The 21,405-nt window shown below is 35.3% G+C and overlaps 2 protein-coding genes across 3 annotated transcripts in view; one reads left to right on the forward strand and one right to left on the reverse strand.

The window, feature by feature from the left end:
• LOC110462919 (pleckstrin homology domain-containing family M member 1-like) overlaps positions 1–17,052 on the reverse strand; it is a 24,890-nt gene extending 7,838 nt beyond the window's left edge. Inside the window, exons 1-13 of one of the 2 annotated variants that reach the window (XM_021517159.1) lie at positions 16,908–17,052; positions 16,265–16,385; positions 15,373–15,451; positions 15,109–15,162; positions 13,123–13,218; positions 12,297–12,376; positions 11,679–11,749; positions 10,939–11,064; positions 8,790–9,959; positions 8,340–8,479; positions 6,383–6,460; positions 2,403–2,505; positions 1,546–1,668 (exon numbers count right to left, since the gene is read on the reverse strand). In XM_021517159.1, the coding sequence (XP_021372834.1) occupies positions 1,546–1,668; positions 2,403–2,505; positions 6,383–6,460; positions 8,340–8,479; positions 8,790–9,959; positions 10,939–11,064; positions 11,679–11,749; positions 12,297–12,376; positions 13,123–13,218; positions 15,109–15,162; positions 15,373–15,451; positions 16,265–16,385; positions 16,908–16,929 (2,263 nt within the window). In that variant the 5' untranslated portion in view covers positions 16,930–17,052. The remainder of the gene's footprint in view (positions 1–1,545; positions 1,669–2,402; positions 2,506–6,382; positions 6,461–8,339; positions 8,480–8,789; positions 9,960–10,938; positions 11,065–11,678; positions 11,750–12,296; positions 12,377–13,122; positions 13,219–15,108; positions 15,163–15,372; positions 15,452–16,264; positions 16,386–16,907) is intronic. The other variant, XM_021517160.1, reaches the window with a different exon arrangement.
• Positions 17,053–17,066: 14 nt separating this feature from the next.
• LOC110462920 (uncharacterized WD repeat-containing protein all2124-like) overlaps positions 17,067–21,405 on the forward strand; it is a 103,544-nt gene continuing 99,205 nt past the window's right edge. Inside the window, exon 1 of the mRNA XM_021517162.1 lies at positions 17,067–17,237. Within this exon, the coding sequence (XP_021372837.1) occupies positions 17,121–17,237 (117 nt within the window). The 5' untranslated portion in view covers positions 17,067–17,120. The remainder of the gene's footprint in view (positions 17,238–21,405) is intronic.

Consider the following 21,405-nt stretch of genomic DNA (forward strand, 5'->3'; position numbering starts at 1 on the left):
CCTGGTATATCATTTCTCTCTGCGTAATCCATAATATCGTATATCAACCTTGTGTTTTCTCCCACATATCGCCCAGAAATAAAACCTGTCTGATCTGGATCAATTAATTTATCTAACACTGCTTTTATTCTACTTGCTATACAGCCTGATGCAATTTTATAAGTTACATTTAAGAGGGATATTGGTCTCCAGTTCTTTAAAAATTGTCTAGGTTTTTCTCCTTTAGGTAAACATATTATGATTCCTTGTCTTTGGGTAACAGATAATTGTCCTTTTATATAACCAAAATTGATAGACCGTACTATAAAGTTACTTAACTGTTTCCAAAAGCATTTAAAAAATTCTACTGTAAAACCGTCTGAGCCTGGACTTTTGTTATTTTTCATATTTCTCATAATTAGTGCTGCTTCCTGTACAGTAATTTTGCCCTCTAAACTTAATGCTTCTGACCTATTCAGCCTTGGAATTTCACAATCTACTAAAAATTCTTCTAAATTAGCTTCTTCTATTTCATCATCTATAGTATATAATTTTTCATAGAATAGTTGAACTTCACTTAGAATTTCTTCTTGTTTCGATATTATATCACCATTGTCTTTTTCTATCTTTGGGATTATTTTTGAGGTGTAATTTCTATTTTCTAAGTTAAAAAAATAATTAGTAGGTTTCTCCCCTTCTTCCACCCATTTTACTTTGGACCTGATAATACTACCTTTCAATCTTTTTAGTCTGATTTTTTCCAATTCTTGTTTCTTCTCATTTAATTCAATGAAATCAATATTTTTACTGTCTTCTAGATTTTTAATTGTATCTATGATTTTTTTTTCTGTTAAATTTTGTTGCTTTTTTTTATAAGAAGAGTATGAAATGGTTTTACCTCTAATTTCCATTAGGAGAATTTCTAAAAACAACTGGTCATTTATTTGAAACATAATTTCTGAATCATGAATTATATTTATATTATTTAGGTTGTATATTGGAAGTGCATATTGTATTTTGACATCTATGATAGTTTTCTTGACAATTTCAAGATAATCTATTTCATGTAAAAGAGAAGAATTAAATTTCCATAGCCCTTTACCTTTTTTGAATTCATTAAAAATTAAAGAGATTATTGGCATTGAATGATCAGACCTATATCCTGGATCGATAGTAGAGTTATGTACACTTGGTAATAAATTTTCTGATATGACTGTATTTAACGATATAGAACCTATGCCATCTTGCATTTAAAATCTTAATTTGTGGAACAGTTATCTCCCTTGGATTAACTTATTAGCAGAACAAGGTTTTAATAATTCAGAACTAATATACATCACGGTTTTTAAAGACAATTATTATTTTTTCTTTCGATAAACTTTTATAAATGTTTGTGAAATGTTTAAAGTCATGATCGAGGCATCTTTTGAATTTATTAGCAAAAAATTATGTTTGTTGTTTAACTTATTCACCCCTGAAATTGCATAATGAACTATTCCAGCCTTTGAATTGGAAGAGTTCAAATGTGTCTTCAGGGGTTTAAGAGTCAAACTCTTTATGGCATACCTTTGTGTTTCCTGAAGTCCCAGTTATGGATGATAAAGGCTGGAATGTAGTATTCATCATTCTCATGGCATTCAAAGCAGTAATACATACCATCAAACGTACACAGGCGTGGGTTACCATAGACTGAAACAACGAATACAGGGTTACCATTGACTGAAACAACAAGATACAGGGTTACCATAGACTGAAACAACAAGATACAGGGTTACCATAGACTGAAACAAGATCTAGGGTTACCATAGACTGAAACAACAAGATACAGGGTTACAATAGACTGAAACAACAAGATACAGGGTTATAATAACCATAGACTGAAACAACAAGATACAGGGTTACCATAGACTGAAACAACAAGATACAGGGTTATAATTAGCATAGACTGAAACAAGATCTAGGGTTACCATAGACTGAAACAAGATCTAGGGTTACTATAGACTGAAACAAAGAGAAAGGGTTACCATAAAATTAAACAAACAGACATAGGGTTACTATAAACTGAAACAAACAGATATAGGGTTACCATAAACAAACAGACATAGGGTTACTATAGACTGAAACAAACAGACATAGGGTTACTATAGACTGAAACAAACAGACATAGTGTTACTATAGACTGAAACAAACAGATATAGGGTTAACATATACTGATATATATTGGTGTAGTATTCTTCAGAATGTATTATGATGTTGGACTAGCAAAGTCTAATCAAGATGTTGTATGTATGCAGCTATGGACAGATAGAAAAGACAAACATGTGTAATGCCAACCGCGCTTTATGACAGGGGCATAAAAATGTCTGGCCATTGTTTAGTGTTTTATTTAATTTTAACTATATATGTTAACAATGTAAACTTACTGAGACCCACAGGCCTACTACAGCCTCCACACTTGTAGTTTTGAGCATCAAGGCCTTTCTCACAGGCGATCTCTCCCAGCAGTGCTAGCCGATTCTCCATGTTCTGAAATACAGATGGAGAAGGAAATTATAGATATTTATATTCAAAGTCCAAGGCAACAACGTCTATTAGTAATTTCTAAATCATTATAACCGTTTTACCTCTTAATATGTTCTGAAATCACCTGCTTAATCAGTTTCATTATTTCCTATATATGATTTAAAATCATTTCTTATAAGTTCTATTACTTATTGTACATGTTTTTTTTTTAAATATCTGAACTGCTATGCATGTACAATGCTAAGTAAGTAGATGTATAAAATATACCTATATTTGAAATTTTTAAACTGTTAAAGATATCTTGATGAAACTTGAAGTATACCTGCATCATAAAGAGATGGTGTATTGTGCACTGTCACCTCTAGGTCAAAGGTCAAATAAGTACAAAAATGCTTGTCTGGATCTTTACATATGAATGGTTGTAAAGACATCTTATGGAAACTTGAAGTATAATTGTTTTGTCTTCAGATTTAAAGTGCACTGTAATAAGGTTACACTGACCTGCATTGTAAGGTCAAAGGTCAAGTAAGAGCATTCTGCCTGATAAAGGCTAGATGTATGTTGTCTTTTCATAAATACAACAAATTTGATCTTATGTGAACTTGAATAAGTACTTGAGCTGGTATTTTTGTTGATTCATTGAGAAGGTACCTGGCCTGCAGCAAGATATAACAAATTCTGAGTTTCTATTTCATATGAGATTTATGAAATGAGTCTAATAATTTTTCAATTTAGCGAGCCTCTGGCGAGCTAAAATGAATAATTCGGGACGAGTTTCATAAATTTCATACGAAATGAAAACGAGTGTAAATTAAAGATCCTTTTCTTCACATAATCAAGATTTATGGCATTTATTCCTGTAAAATGACAATTTTCATGCAACCTTGAAATGTAAAAAGCCGCCATTTTGACCCCAGTGTGTAAGTCTGTGACGTCATATACTTGTCCTAGGCATGACGTCACAATTGAAGCAATTGAAACTTACAACCAATCACAGGGCTGATGGGTCATATTACATGGTTTAATACCATACGTCAAAAAATAAGACATGAGCATATTCAATGGATAACACATACAGTACATTATGTGATAAATAAATAAATATATATATATATGATAAAGGTATTACATACATACATTACAAAATAGATATAAGAAGGCAGTGAGTGATTGGAAAAAGTATAAAGGAGCAAGTAAGATACATTTCTGCAATATAAAACAACATAACATCCATATATTTTATCTACAAAATTCCATCATAGGTGAAAAACTAATAAACCAATTTTAGTAAAATATTGTGGATACATCCATGGTTTCTGTGGTTAATTTTTATTCAATTTTCATTTCATTGAATCAGATTTAAATATGAACTAATCCAAATTTAACAGAAAATGTGAATCTACATTTCTTGCAATTTCAATAAATCTTAAGGTAAACTAAAAAGCAAATTATGGTTTTCAGGTGATGCACAAACATTCAGAGAAAAGGTGGTGTCTTATGAGAGAAAGAAAAGAAAAAATCACTCTGCTAACAAAGTAACCATTTCTGTAAATTTTGGACAATATTTAATGATGTCTACTTGTCTATTAGGAAAAATACATACATATATTACATGTACTACAAATTCAATCAGAATATTCGAAAATATCTCTGTCATTTGAGGTCAATTTAAAGGTTTCTAAATCTTTCTAAAATGATGTTTTAAAGCGAAATGAAATGAAAATGGAATGAGGGTCGTCACAAGCACATGCAAATGAACCAAGAGGCCCATGGGCCTGAACGGTCACCTGATATATTTATACAGAGAGTTGATTTTTGTTTTTAACATGAACAGAAGTATTATTCAAAGTGACAAAAAACAATAAAACAACCTTATTCAATATCTATCATGCAGATTTAAGACTGAAAAGTATTTGAAACTAGCACCTCTGATTCTAAACAAGGAAAATGAAGAAATTTTAGCACACAGACTCCATTGGGCCCCACGTACCCTACAGCCCTTGGGGGTAGGGATGGCTCAAAATTTTCAAAGTATCAAACTGTCAATTCAAGGTTATAATTCCAATCAAGTTATTAACATGTAATATTCAAAGTATCAATTGCCATTATAAACCATAATAAATTTTGCCCCCCCCCTCCTTCCCCAGGGGTAAACGTGAGACCCTAGGGTCATAAAATTCACAATTTTGGTAGAGCACCTAAAAACCCTTCCATCTATGAAGAGTATTTGATTCTACCATATCTGGATCTTGAGAAGAAGATTTTTGAAATTTCAGTCAATTCGACCCTTTTTGCCCCACCCATCAGCCCCTGGGGGTCAGTCAGGGCTGATATGTGCATACAATCAAACTGCTATCCAATACTGATAATGCTAACCCAAATTGAATTACTTCCAATGGCAATTAAACAAATGTTAGTCCAAAATGTGATTTCCCTATATAAACTATAGTAATGTTTACCCCCTCCACATGGGGAAACATGATACCAAAGGGTCATGAAATTCACAATTTTGGTAAAGCACCTTAAAACCCTTTCATCTATGAAGAGTATTTGATTCTACCATATCTGGATCTTGAGAAGAAGATTTTTGAAATTTTAGTCAATTTGACCCTTTGCCTCTCAGGCCCCTGGGGGCTGGGGACCATATAATTCACAGTTTTAGTTGACCTTTGGCCGTGGAAGGTTTCTGCAAAATTTCATTGAAATTGGTTCAGGGGTTTTGGAGAAGAAGTCGAAAATGTAAATTGTTTACGGACGACGGACGATGGAAGACGACGGACAAAAGGCGATCGCAATAGGTCACTTGAGACTTTGTCTCAGGTGACCTAAAAAAACTGTTTCTTTTCCTTTAAAAGACCCATAACCAAGAATAAATACAATATATAATTCACATGAAAGACGTGTTCAACAAAATTCATATGTTTTCTCAAAAGGTGCCTTGTGACACCCTTACAAAAAAAAGAAGATAAGAAATCAAAGAAAATAAAAGATAGCAACTCCAAGTCAGAAAAATGGCGACCAAATTGCAACTCTTCTTTGTTGGAGATACAAAACAGAGCATTGGAACTCTCTGCATAAAAGATACAACTTGTTCTAAATAAATCGCATAATCCGACTACTGCACATGCACACTGGTAACAAAAGGAAGCCGATTTAAAAAAAAGAAAAAAGAAGATAAGATATATACACATACATGTATCTACATGAAAGCAAGCAGGGCAACAGAGTAAACAAAGAACTACAGTGAAACCTGTTTAATTGGACCCCTGAGTATTCTGACATCATCAATACTCATGTCTATTCAAATATTATGCTAAAATCCTATTTATATAGGAAACTACCCAAGAAAATCCCATTTAATCTGAACGATTGCATGTAGTCCCACACTATTAAAGTTGCCTGATTACACAGGGTAATCTGACTAATATATTGTATTCCATAGGGTGTCAGATTAGACAGGTTATATCTTACCAATATGTTGTGCCCTATATATGGTGTGCAAGATTAAACAGGCTAGAATCTTACAAATATGTTGTGTTTCACAGTATGTCAGATTAGACAGGTTCATCTGACCAATAGGGAGTTGATTACACAGGTTTATCAGTGTGTCCCAAAAGGTGTCAGATAAGACAGTTTAATCCAACTTATATATTTTGTCTACCAAGGTGTCTGATAAGACAGGTTAATCTAGCTTATATGTTGTGTTACATAAGTTGATGGGTTAGACAAGTTTATCTGACCTAAAACACTGTGTTCAACAATAAGATGTCAGATTACACAGGTAAATCTAACTAAACCCTTGTGTTCCCAAAGTTGTCAGGTTAGCCAGGTTTCACTGTACATTGTATTAGTAGCAGAGCTTTCTCCCATGCAAACTTACTCGGTCCAGCTTCTCGTTAGAAGCATAACTATAGGCTGAAACTATTTCAAAGTCATCAGCGCTATTATCTTTTTCCACCTGAAATCAAACAAGCATGGAGGCAATGAATGGCAAGCCTAGCGAGCAATTCTGTTAGGAGATCAAAGGCTTATTTAACAAGCAAATTTGTGGAATTTATATCCCCCGATTTCAGGACATATTGTAGGTAAACATTATTGAGGTTAGGTTTAAACATGTGCCAAATGGGGTCTGCTAAAAGTGGTCAAAAAACTTGGCCGAGCCCTTAAGGCATTTAACCCTGTGACCAAGTTTGAAGAAAATGGGTTAACATTTGTTGTACTTATTGCACGGGAACAAAGCATGGTAGATAATGACGTTTCTCGTTATTCAAGGGGCCATAACTCTGCCAAATGGGGTTCGCTGAAAGTGGTCATCGAACTTGGCCGGGCCCTTAAGGTATTTAACCCTGTGACCAAGTTTTGGAGAAAATCGGTTAACAATTGTTGTAGTCATTGCACGGAAACAAAGCATGGTAGATAATGACGTTTCTCGTTATTCAAGGGGCCATAACTCTGCCAAATGGGGTTCGCTGAAAGTGGTCATCGAACTTGGCCGGGCCCTTAAGGTATTTAACCCTGTGACCAAGTTTTGGAGAAAATCGGTTAACATGTGTTGTAGTCATTGCACTGAAACGAAGCGTGACAGACAGACGGACAGACAGACAGACAAACCCAAATTAATATCCCCCATTTCCGTGAAAGAGGGGGATAACAATTTGTATGGAGGTACTCATCTTCGCTAGACAAGGGTTACCATCCGGTCCTATCCAGTCTTCCTACTGAAGAGTGTGGGTAGATTGTACCGGATAGTAACCCTTGGCTAGCGAAAAAGGGAGGTACATATACATGTGTACTGTATACTTGGAATTTAAATAACTTTGAATTTTGTGTGTGGGTGAGGATTATACAATTCATGTACTTAAAATGTTGTCTGGGATATATTTGGAAATTTGTGTCTTGCTGGAGAATATACTTCTCTAAAAAGTTTTTGTAAATAGCTTTAATTTTAAAGTGTATCTTTGATAAACCATACATTTTCCTGTGCAAACTTTCCAAATGTGTCTTTGATCGTATCTACAAAATCTACTACTTGTATATATAAATTGTTGCATTAACAGTGTCATTGTTGATTTTTACCGTATTCTTGGATAAGAGGTAGGAAAAAAAAGAGTGAATCATTATGTAGGTATGAGGGTAAGAGAACTTCCATCCTCTGGTGTAGAAACCGGGCTCAGAACTTTGGCAAAGTCTTGGGTATGATCCTTAATATTTCCTGATTCTACACTCTCTGGTGGAATTTTACTATCCAACATATCTACTGGTATATACAATACACTCTTATAGGAATATTGTGACTGGGTGGAGATATACTGTCTTGCGTGAGTGGAGTATATACTTGGAAATTGTGTTTCAGTTGGATTTCAATAATAATAATAATAATAATAATAATTTGAGGTTCTTATATACCGCTTTATCACAACCTAGTTCGTAGGTCGTCTTAAAGCAGTTCACAAATTATTTTCTGTGGTTATAGGGCCTTTTGCAACTAGCCAATACCTTTCTCTACTCCCTTGGGAGCATACAGCCGGAGCTGCCATTTCAGCGCTAACAGCTTGCATTCAACAATTCTAGCACTGCCCAACCACATACTCATTTACAGCTGAGTAGACTGGAACAAGCAGAGTAAAGTATCTTGCTCAAAGATACAACACAGTGCCGTGCCGTGACTCGAACGTGTAACCCTTCGGTCACGAGCCTGGCGCCCTACCACTAGACTACCGTGCCTCCTAATACTTTAAATATATCGTGTCTGGGTGCAATAGCCACAGAATTTGTGTTGTACAGGAATGTTTTTTCATGAAATGTCAAACCATGTGCCTGAATATTTAGTTATGTACCTGTTCAGCATGGATGTCGTGTTTGGAAGGGGATGCTTTGTGTATATCGGGTAAGTCCTGCAGCACATCGTCGAGGGAAGGCGATGTCATAGCGGAACTTGAGGGAGTGTAGTTCTGTAGCAGGCTGCCGAAGCTCTCCGCTGTGGAATTAAGTATTTGACACAGGTTTCCATGTTATTTAGGATTATATTTAGACAAAGGACTAGAGGCATTAAGGGTCATTTCCAGCCTCATCAGGGATACAAAATTAGTTGTTAGATATTTGTAATCTTAGAAAAATGAAGTACGCAAATATGAAATTTGAAATTCGTACAACAGATAGCCCTAATAATGTTTATAAAAGAAATTGGTTAATAGATTCAAGTTGAATCTAAAAAAAAATAAAAAAAATAATGAGGCAAAATGACATATAACGGCTCAAGTCCTGCCATTGTACATTCTTCTACTTACATTTTGGCCGCCCTATGGTCACTGTCTCACTAACACTTGGACCCCGGAGGGGCTGAACAGTGTCCTGAGCTTCCAGGTCAAAGGAGGATGACCATCCGCTCATAGCACCAAGACTGTTACCAACATAGGGTGATCCTACATGAGAATCATTGTCATTGTCCTCATTATCATTTAACTGTCCCGGAATATCCGGCTCCGACCGAGCGTCTATTACACCGAGTCTGTTCCGGGGTTCCGTCCTAGTAATAACAGCACAAATGTCGGGCATGGATAATCTCCCCCTTCTCGACATTGATCCTGTCGTTTCTATACCGACCGCTACAGCCGAGGATAATTCGGGAGCAGCAGCTGATTTTTGAGGAGGACTTAAATCGGGTTTAAGTCTACGCATCTTCCCTTTCACTTTATAACTCTTTTTTGTTGTTTCAGTTTCTTTTTGACTTTTTGGTGAAACTGAAACTCTATCAAAGTCGGGTGTAGAGGATAAGGACGACTTAGAAGCTGGTGAATTTTCTACATTAAGAGAGGTCATGGATAGATCAGGAAGGCCAGACTGCTGGAAATAGTCGGTAGCTGCAATGTTCGAACTCTCTCCGTCACTCGCGTTCAAAATATCGTCAAGAATCCTGGCATTTAGAGCATCGTTGTTAGAGAAATCCATTTCAGGAGAATTACCAATTTTAAACTTCGGTGCCATTTCAGTTTTTTGTGTTAAAACCTCACTCGTGGACGTTTCAATTTCCTGTGTCGCTACTATTTCGTTATCGTCCGTTAAACTGAACATGTTTTCTTTTTCATTTTCGACATAGGAGGCTGGACTTTTGTTGTAATTGACAGGGTCGGGACAGGATACGTGACTAGAACTTGAACACTCGGACATTCCTGTATCTTGAGAGGAAGCAGTTCTGGGCATATTTCTAATTTTTTCCACATCACTGCGGGTCAGTTCAGAGCTGAGAACTATAGTTTTATTATCAGAATCATCGGAGGAATTCGGGAAGTTTTTCTGAGATTTTTTGACCTTATGACCTTTAGATGACCTTCCTGTTGGGTCACCTTCAGAACTACTCCCCCGTGACCTAGTTCTCACACTCCGTATGTCCACAACGTCGTGTCCGTTTGCCACTGCTCCATCATAATACTTTTCATCGGGGCTGGAATCTTTTTGTTCTGAAACCAATCGACATCATAAAACACATTTTAGTATAAACATAATATGTTATCATTCACTTCAGTGATAAGGGTTGATTTGTATGTGTGATGCTGTTAGCTGTGTATAGGTCATATTCCCGACCAAACCATTCCAACCGGCATATATGCATGCATAAGCTTCACAGTAAAATTCCAACATAGTTTGAATTATAGCACACTGCAAATAGAGAAAATATACCCCAAAGTGTTATTTCTCTATAGAAACTATAGTAAAAATGTCCTCCTCCCCAGTGGGGAATGGATCACTTGGGGGTAATGAAATGCACAATTTGATAAAGCACCATAAGACTTTTCCGTTAATGAAGGAAATTTGATTCAAGCATATCTGGGTCTCAAGAAGAAGCAGATTGTTGAAACTTTAGCCAATTTGACCCCCTTTGGCCTCGCCACTCAGGCCCCTGAGTAATTAGATCCATATAATTCACAGATTTGGTGTGCCTTTGACTATAATACGAAACCTTTCTACAAAATGTTATTGAAATTGGTGCTGTGGTTTTGGAGAAGAAATAAACAATGTAAAAAGTTTATGAATGATGAATGATGCACTCTATGACGGATGGCGATAGTCTACATGAGCAATATTGTGAACAAAAAAGGTTACCATTTCATTATCCCTTGGGCTGATTTGGAAGTCTTGGGCTATTATATATGGAGTAGGATATAAAAATAGCCAGATAATAACGTCTAAACTTGTACATATGTACATGCTTATATTATCATCCATCATTACACAGACATTAACTACCCACAAAATACAACTTCAACTAAAAATGTGATATACTTATTTAAAAATATTTAAATTAGATGACGGAATCACATCATTTTCATGTTTAAAAAAATAAAATAAAAAAAATGTCCAAAAGTTCGGACAAAATATCTAAGAGATGACTCATTAAGTGTTCGGACTAGTTTCAGTCCAGACCCATTACGTAAATACCTGTTGACATGACCGGTAGAGGGGTGTTGTCCGGTTGGAGAAGACCTGCTAGGATCAACGGAGACTTTGACCAGCTATTTAACACTCGGGAGTTGTACGACAGCTTGAATTCCAAGGACATCAGACCTGTAATGTATGTATCAAGAAGATACAAGAATGTTTATATGATGTCAAATATTTTAAACACTAAACATAAGCACGGCAGTGCTATATTCTTATAGATATGAATATTCAATTCAAAGGATAGCAAAATTCAGGAAATTAAAAGCTCGGATTTACAAGTGTAGTAAATTTTAAGAGATACGTTTATAATGTACATTAATTCACTATCAATGCATCATTAACAAAAAAAAATAAGTTGCATGCTTTTTTATGGTAATCTGTATACCAATGAAAATGCCATTGAATTCATATTTTAAATGACCGTTTAATCTCGATTAAAAGAAAAATTCATTAATGGGTATTCAAAATTGTGCTGCCTGGCTATTATTTCCAGCGTGGGCACTTTGCTTTAATGGCCTTTATCTTCCCACAACAAAGTCTTCATTAATTAATTTCAATTTTAATCATTGTACAATAATAATGGGTTGATTTAAAATAGTAAAGTAAATGTCCATGAATATTTGATGTTTTAATTGAAAATTTACAGCCAATTTTAATGGAATTGAGTCATCAGCATTTAATGGCCAGTAAGCTTTAAGGATTGTTAGTATCTTAAGCTTTGTTAGTGAAATGCCCACCTTTGAGGTACGATTTGAATATCTCAGGTTGTTCATGGTCACGCAGGTATGCCGTTCGATGATAAAACATTCTGCAACATAATTAAGTGTTGACATTTTTTCATATAAATGAGTAGACTAAACTTGTATGCTGATTAGTGTGTTGCATTTTTCTTTCTAATGAAATGTATGCTATTTAGTCTGATCTTCAAATTCTAAATTAAGTGAAATCTAATGACTTGCCAATTACAACTTTGACAGAGACACAAGAAGCTATAAGTATTTTCTATATCAAAATCTATGCATTAATTTTTTCTAAAAGTTTTGAGCAGTGCACCTCTTCCAAAATACATTGGTTTGTGTTTTACGTCCTACAAATGAATTTATTAACAGCTATGGTCATTTAAGGACGTGCCAGGTTTTGGTGGTGGAGGAAAGCCAGAGTTCCCAGAGAAAAAACGCCGACCAACAGCCAGTACCTGGCGACTCCTACCACACGTAGTCTAGTCTCGAACCCGCGACCCAGTGGTGAAGGGCTTGTGGTATCAGAATGAAAGAGGCCTTAACCACTTGGCCACCAAAATACAACACATGTAAAAAACGCTACAATAAACCAATAAACTGGTATAAAGTACTTACTCCAAGGTTTTCTTGTCAGCCAACATAGCGTCTACGTAACTTTCCATGAGACAGTCATTCAGCGCCATGCGGATCCAGGCCTAATACATGTAGAGAGTTGATTAACAATGGTATACAGGTTTGTCAATTTATTTTTCAATAGTCGAGAGATTTCAATGTTACAATAGTTTCTGTATAGATCCAAGTAAAATGGTAGTAAATTGTTATACGGGTACTGTTCAGATTTGTCTGATGTCAGAATGCAGATTGATACAAACCCTGATTCTCCGAACTTCCAATGATTCTAACCTTGGCTGAGTATTTAAACAAATATTTTGCCTGAATATCCTGTAACTGGTTAAAATCTGAATGACCACTTATTATCGCAACCATTGATATGTCCCCATCCAACCCCCTGGGGTCGAATAATCAACATCCTGTAGAGTTCACAACAGGAAATATGTGTTATCTCCCCTCTTTACTTAATCGAGATAAACTTTGGTCGACCGTCCTCTCTATTTGTAGAGATTGACACATAATTTCTCTTTTCAACCCTCGAGGAATTAGTACTGAACACCCAAAAATCGTTTTTGCCAATCTTTCCAATTTTTTATATGGGAAAAATAATACATTATTAATATCTTAAAATGTTAAATATTACTTAGTTTCCGTTAAACCTGGCCATAAAGGTTGCAGCAAGTAAGATATATATAAGGTAATCTTATTATGTTGTGGCACTTAAAATCCCAATGAGATGGGCTATAAGCTATACCAGGGCCATGCAATTTACATGCATGGATACAGGATGAGGCTGTAAACCATCCGTAATTAAGTTTTTAATATTTACCCGACATAGTCCGATTTCCGTGGTGACCTGGCCAAGCCTCTTCAGCTGGGCTATGACATCGCCGTGTGTAAACTTGACAGCAAATTGCCAGAAATTCTGCAGCAAAGTATAAAGTAAATATAATGAATTTTTAAATTCTGTCAGAAGGAATATAATCATATAATATTTAAAAAACTGCAGCTGCCTTATTCAGAAAGTATAAAACTTGCCAGTGGTTACCTGGGAAACCCCAAAATCTTGATAATACCTGATAAGCCTGATTTGAAAATAGCCGACATTGAAAATAAGCCTTGGATTCCATACAGCTTATATAATTAGCATCAGGTTGGGCACAACGGCGCATATGGGTAATAATCCTGCATTTGGGTAACAGTAACCCATTTGAGTAATAATTTTATTACTGAAATGGGGAATAAAGTGAATTTAAAACACACAAAGTACTTTTAAACTCTTGGCGCAAAAAAGGGCGTTTTTCTCTCAACTAAATCCAATAAATAAAACAATGATGTACATTTGTGCACAGAAAATGATCAATTCTGATGTCTAAGTTTTTGTGAAAAGGATAAACCATATCAATGACTTTGCTCTTCATTTACTTCAGTGTGTAGTCAATGGGACTATCCTGTGCAAATGTGACAGGTGAGCATGATTTTTTCTGTGTGCTATTTATAGCTACTCTACAGCACACTATAAGCAATGGAGGTGATATAATTTGTCATGTTGACAAAATTTAAGACAACTAAATAAACATATTTTTATGCACAATTGTACCTTATTGTTAATTGTACTTTTAATTTGATTATGTTGAAAGAATGATGCCCGTTTTTGTTTATAATGTGTAAAAGAACTTTGTGTGTCTTTATTTCACTTTATTCCCCATTTCAGTAATAAAATTGTTACTCAAATGGGTAACTGTTACCCAAATGCAGGATTATTACCTGAGCATATCTCGACATAATAAGTCATGTTTGAAAGTAGGCTGGTCTTGAAATAATATCCATTGGATTCCAGACATGAGCCACATTACCCATGTCAGACTAAACAGGTTTTACAGATATACTTTGAATTTCATTAAAAAACCTATATAACATTGTAATTTTACACGCAAGAAAAGAATAACTTGAAAAAATGCCAATGAAGCTTAAGGCTTACTTTATAAAAGACTTTGAAAATGAGACTGATTCGCAAAATAGGCTTATTATCGAGATTTCAGGGTAAATAGATACATCAAGGTCGGATACTGATAATCTACTGGCAGATTGGTTTAGTGGTTAACACTACTCCGGCCTTCCACGCAGGCGACTGGGGTTCGATCTTAAAGTCGTTGTACACATGGAATAATCAGAGAAAGTGTTTTCCTCCTGCCCACACATGTACAACTCCAACAACCAAGGTGGAGTATAAAATGTGGCACTATCTGTTTTTTAGCATTAAAGTGAGGTGGCACTATAAATGATACCGTTGGAAGCATGGTCCCACTACAAACTGAACACAATACCACTCCAGCACACACACAGGCATACACACATAGGGAGATATAAGCAAGGTGGCATAGGACAAGTAGTTAGCGCCTGATAAGGCAGCTCCTGTGAATTCCTCAAAATGGTATTGATTAATGTATATGCTAACTGCATTGATTGTATAAATTGTATATCTATGTATAATGTAAAGCACTTAAGAGTGGCTTATGTTAGCTAGATACGGCGCTATATCAAATATTGTATATATCATTATTATCATTACCCAATGTTGAATAATTTGAGTCAGAACTGAGGTTTTTCCTTCTACATTTGTTTAAAATGACAGAACATTATGTAAATGGGTTAAGCTTTGATTAATCATATCAGCATTTAACCACACAGGTTTTATCAGTTGATAAGATTATCAACCATGACTATATAAGCAAGTCCTAGTTTTACACTAATCCTTATCCCTAATTCTAAGTATTAGTTTCTATTTTTAATAAAAAGTACATTGTATACTTACAATTGAAATGTCTCCATTTTCACCCGTCTGACTAAGCCCCATATAGTTTGCAAACTGAAAATAAAATAAATTCTTAACATTTATCAGTCAATACTTGGTTTGCATTTACATCTAATAGCATAAACTAAATACATGTTTTTTTTTTGGGATGCGTTAAAAAAAAATTTGATTTAATTCTATGGTACGCAAACAAAGTACAAAACAAAAGTTAATCCAAAATTGTTTGTACAACTGTTTTGTTTTCTAAGATTATTAATATCTTACCTTTTTAGAAACAGAATTTTTCAGATTATGCAGAAAAATGGCTTCTAATATATTACACACAGCATTTGCCTGATCCGTGCTGCAATGTAAATAAATAAATCATGTATCATAACTAAAACACTGCAGGGCTGAACAATTTACGCCTGTTCCACCCCAAACTGACTTAAATTCTTAAAATCCTTCTGATGCATGAATTATTGTATAATACTTACAAGAAATTATAGAAATTTGACGAGACGAAACTACATACATGTACAGTACTGCATTTCTTTAACAGTAAAGCTGAGAATTCTTTTGAATTCTTGGACATTGTGAAATGAAAAAAGAATACTTTACCCGCTGATGCATAAACAATGCAAGTCATCATGAGAGATCCGTACTTACACTTGTCCTCCATAACTAGTGAATTTTCACTAGTAGTCTAGATAACCTTACCTAACTGGTCCTTATTTGTGATATGATGTCACAGTATCATTTGATAAATAGATTACAAAATACATGTAAGCAATAAAACTGCTTAAAATAAAGATGTATTGGATAATATCCAGTAGTTGTCAACTTTTTCCTTTTATGATAATGTCCCCCTATATAGTCAATTACTTTTTATGTTTTGTGCTGAGATGTTAATTTCCTTAAGGAAATATTGGAAAATCAATAAAATAAAGCTACATTGATCGAAGTAGGTAGCAAATAAACTGTTCAGTTTGACCTTTGGACTTCCTAGTTAAAAAAAAAAGTGTTTATAACCCTGGCCATATGCAAGTATGGCAGATTTTAATTATATAGGTTTACGATTGCCTTAGCTTCGAGCTAAGGGGAGTTTCCCTTTAGCTCAGTGGTAGGGCATTGGACTAAGAAGTATGGGATTACTTAAAAGGCTATAAAGTTTCACCTCGTGATGACTTCATCTTTGCGATGATGTTCCCTTTGGAGGGTCCTAATTGATGAGGACAACTCCTTGGTGATGGCTCTCTTAACTTGATTCTCACGTGCAACATCTTCTGAGGTAGGACCTGAGTAAATCAAAATGTAATGAATAATTAAGTGTAGGAAACTTTTGAAAGGAAATATATATATCTTACTGTAATTATAGACATTGGGCCAAGTCGAAAATAATTTCAACTCTTTGCATTTATTTTTTAAAATAGCCTTGAGGTGGATTGTCTGACATCATTTATTTTTAAGGAGATAGTCAGTTTATATTTATTTCAAACAATATTTTAAACTGGTGGTTTATAAATTAGTTGTTGATATTTTCTACTCAGACACACATGCACAGCTGACACATAAATGAAATTAATGCAGTGTTACATGTTATACTAACTACATACTGCCACTGAGTCTACTTTCTCATTAAAAAAAGCAATGTAACGAAAACGTCACCAACGTGTCTGCTTAACTCTTATAATATATCATAACGATAATTTTAAGTCGTGAAGGTAGGTGTCCCCAGGGTTCAGACTCGATTAATGTTTACATAACAGACGTTAATCCCGCATATGCGACCATTTACCTAAGATGTCACAAATACTTACCGCGCTTTCTAAACAAACTCATTTGGTTGGATCATCACACTTGATAAAGTTTCCAATTTGACGTAAATGCCTTTGTATTTCCTCGTGATGGGTGTTTTGTCAACAGGACTTTTTCCTGAATAACGCCCTCTTGCGGGAATTCCCTTTACTTCCTGTATATTCTGAACAATATGCATTTGTAAATCGAGAAAGGTTCCGAAAAACTCAGCAGCAATGGCTGCAGCAAGAACTTCAGCGGCATTGGAAATAAGAAAGTTGAGAAAGAAACTTAGGCAAATAGAAAACTTGGAGAGAATTGATCGGGAATTGACTGACGATGAGTATTATAAAGTATGAAAGCATTGTCAAAGAAATGTCAACAATTTTTATTTGTGAAAAATCTCGTTCTAATATCGTAATACAGAAAAATTCATCAAGACGTGTCATGATGTTACAGTCATGTATCCTTACATGGGACGTTTTTGTCAAGTTTTGTTTTATTGTTTTCCAACATTTTAAAGGTTCAACAATACGTATAATTGTCTGTTTATGAAATAGGGGCAGATGTAATGGTCCAATTATGTTTTTGGGGAGTCTTTTCTAATATTTGCAGGAACTTCCATAACATGTTCACTTTTGGTTGAAGAGGCTAGCTGGGCACACAGATCTACACTCCCTATTTTAGATCCTTAAATTGAATACTTAAATCCAGTGAATTTGCAAAACTATTCTCATGTTTTAAGATCTAATGATTTCACATGTGAAAGAATAGCTAATAAGATACCATTTTAAAGTTTTATTTTTCTCTGGTGGGTGCCTGATATAGATCTGATACACACATTGTTTTTAAAGTTAACGATTTTGAATATGCAAGCTGAATCTGAAGAGGTACGTCGCTGGCTAATTCCTGGCATTAATGCGAAGGATGAGAGAGAGTGCAGCTAGCCTTGTGTTTGTTTTTAGGCCAGCTTTGAACTTTGAAGGCCGTCTAAGTACACATACTGGCATTAACTTGATGGTTCTCTAGTTGATACCACTCCCTAATTGTTCATACAAAGAAGCCTGTTTCTATAAGTGTCAGGCTTTGCTGGTATTTTTACTAAGCATTTAGAGTGGTTTGTCCGATGGTCTTCTCAAAATATTTTTACAATGGTAGTCCTCTAATCTTTTTGTTGTTTGGATACATCTTTTGTTTTGGGGTTGATTAGTGATGTGATGAGATTGAGGCACTATAGCCCCTCAACCACCCAGTATAGAAATGTGAGGTGTAACTCCCTCAGTTTTTCTTGCAGTGTTTTTATAGGTCTAGATCCTTTAGCATGGATTCAACATGTACACCGCCGCCTCTTTCCCTTTCAGGTCCTCCGAGATCATAAGGCCGAGGTATGGGTTTTTGGGTAAAGATTTGAGGATATATGGTTGTTTAGGTCATTGAAATGTGATGATTTGCTGTTTATTGAAAGAACATAACAATTTTTTAACATTATATTTCATACCTTAAATATGGGCCCACTCTTCTAACTTCTTGAGATCTTGTTGAAGTATCACATGGTTGCTGATAGATTTGATGACAAGGTATAGCAGGCAATCATCACCCACAAATTTGTGATTTAACAGAATCCGGTAGGTCATTGATGTGGACAAGAAATATCAAAGGGCCGAAGACCTTGCCCTGGGGGACTCCGGATATAACAGGAGTCTCTTTGGAGAATTTGCTTTCTACTACTACGCGCATATGTCGCCGCGATGACATAGAAAGTCGATTCAAGGAGCGGTCTTGGGTATCCCATAGTTTTTCAGCTTATAAACATGTAGTAGCTTATCATGGGGCATTGTATCAAACGCCTTGGAAAAGTCTAATATTATGACATGTGTTTGGAGAACCTTATCGTAGTTCTTAACAAAGTCGTCAATGGTTAAAGACACAAGTACCTCGAGCAGAAACTGTGGTTAAGGGTTGTTAGGATGTTGTACATGTTGTACAAAATGTTGTAGAAATTGTTTGCAGATATTATTTTCCAGGAGCTTGGTAAACAACAGATGTAAGAGACACTGGCATATAGTTTTCAGGGAGGTGTCTGTCTCCTTTTTTTAAATACGGGGGTGACGTTTGCATTGAGCCAGTCAGATGGTAGATGCCCACTATCCCTTCTGAAAGATCAGGCTGAGCGATGGTGTTACCTTAATGGCTTTAAGTAAAGACAAAACTCCATTTTTCGTTGATGGTAATACCTGGTATTGGATCTTTGACTGTATGGGACATAGGCGGGGGTTTGTCATGAAGGCCTCTGGTAAATACTGATTTAAAAAGCTCCAGGAGAGCTTCGGCCTTGTGCTGGCTGTCACTGTGGAGGTTGTTTTGGTATTTGAGTGGGGCAACTCCGATGTTTTCTTGCTTCCTACTCTTGTTGTTTTTCCAGAAGGGCTTGTTGTTGTTGTTTGCTAGTCCTTCGTTGATGTTCTTGTTCATATATCCCCACTCTGCTTGTCGAAAGGCCCGCTTGCATTCCTTATGAATACATCTGTAGTTAGACCAGACATTTTCCTCTTGGTCTGATTGTAAACTCTGTGCTTGCTCCGTACACCTTTTCTGTAGGTTGTGGTTTACCCATGATAAAGAATTCCACTGTTTATAAACTTTGGAAGGGATATTGTCCTCTACTGCACTGACGAGCGATGACTTAATATTATCCAATCTTCTCCATGGAAATTTTAAAAAGTTGGCAAGTAAGGGTATATATATAACCCCTCATATGAGTAAAAAGTTTTGCATATTAAAGTGTATCGCCTATCATTAATTTCATTATGTTTAAAGAATTAAAAGAATTTTGTGATTTTCTTTCACTTAATTTCCCATTTCAGTAAAACAAAATGTTACTGTAAACAGTAAATGTAACTAATTGAAGAACTTTGGTAGAGGATAGTACAGGAAGTTATATATGTAAAGCTGTTACCATGTTTGTAATTGTATGTTACTGTGGGACGGCGTACAACATTGGTAGAGGATACTACAGGAAGTTAGATATGTAAAGCTGTTAATATGTTTGTAATTGTATGTTACTGTGGGACGGCGTACAACATTGGTAGAGGATACTACAGGAAGTTATATATGTAAAGCTGTTACCATGTTTGTTATTGTATGTTACTGTGGGACAGCTTACAACATTGGTAGAGGATACCACAGGAAGTTATATATGTAAAGCTGTTACCATGTTTGTAATTGTATGTTACTGTGGGACAGCTTACAACATTGGTAGAGGATACTACAGGAAGTTATATATGTACAGCTGTTACCATGTTTGTTATTGTATGTTACTGTGGGGCAGCTTACAGCTTTGGTAGAGGATACTACAGGAAGTTAGATATGTAAAGCTGTTAATATGTTTGTAATTGTATGTTACTGTGGGACGGCGTACAACATTGGTAGAGGATACTACAGGAAGTTATATATGTAAAGCTGTTACCATGTTTGTTATTGTATGTTACTGTGGGACAGCTTACATCTTTGGTAGAGGATACTACAGGAAGTTATATATGTACAGCTGTTACCATGTTTGTTATTGTATGTTACTGTGGGGCAGCTTACAACTTTGGTAGAGGGTACTACAGGAAGTTAGATATGTAAAGCTGTTACCATGTTTGTAATTGTATGTTACTGTGGGACGGCGTACAACATTGGTAGAGGATACTACAGGAAGTTATATATGTAAAGCTGTTACCATGTTTGTAATTGTATGTTACTGTGGGACAGCTTACAACATTGGTAGAGGATACTACAGGAAGTTTTAATTTTACTCAATGAGTGGTTGTGCCCTGTGAACCTGTCAAACGGTTTTCACTTTTATAAAAATATATTTCTCGATAATAAAGTTTATCAACATTGATTGTACTATAAAAAGAAATTTATAATGATGCTATAGACATGTATACTGCTTACCAACATGTAGTCCAGCTTCAGACCAGATCTCATTGACTAAGATATTGTGATAACCCATTTTTGAGGGTCCATCCTAATATCTTGCCCCTAATTAAGTATATATGTGGAGCTGATCTACTGCCAAAGTAAAGGAAAAATCCCTTTACAGACCTTATAAGTCATTATTTACAATGCATATCTTTTTAATCTACTCACCCCTACCCTGCCCCTAGACTACCACAACCCAACAACTTAATTGTGTTTTGTGCATGCTGTGATATATCTGTATGTATATGTATGTATTTGTTGTTTGCTTGTTAATAACTCTGACTGGTAATGTTCAGTCCCTTAAGCTGTTTTTATTTTTATTTAACATGCATGCTGTGTTTTTTTTTTTTTTTTTTTTTTTTTTTTTTTTTTTATAATTTTCTATGCGTTTTATTCATGTTTTGTCGTCATAATAGCTCTACAGAGCTAACGTTCATTGTTTAACATGTACGACTTTAAATAAATCTTCTTGTGTCTTATATCTTGTGACTTCATTAGCTTCTCAGTGAGGAGGATCAATTAACAGCAGCAATTAATAGCAGAAAGAAAATTAGT

The sequence above is a fragment of the Mizuhopecten yessoensis genome, unplaced genomic scaffold (genome assembly GCF_002113885.1).
Source record: "Mizuhopecten yessoensis strain PY_sf001 unplaced genomic scaffold, ASM211388v2 scaffold10847, whole genome shotgun sequence".
NCBI classification, from domain to species: Eukaryota; Metazoa; Mollusca; class Bivalvia; order Pectinida; family Pectinidae; genus Mizuhopecten; species Mizuhopecten yessoensis.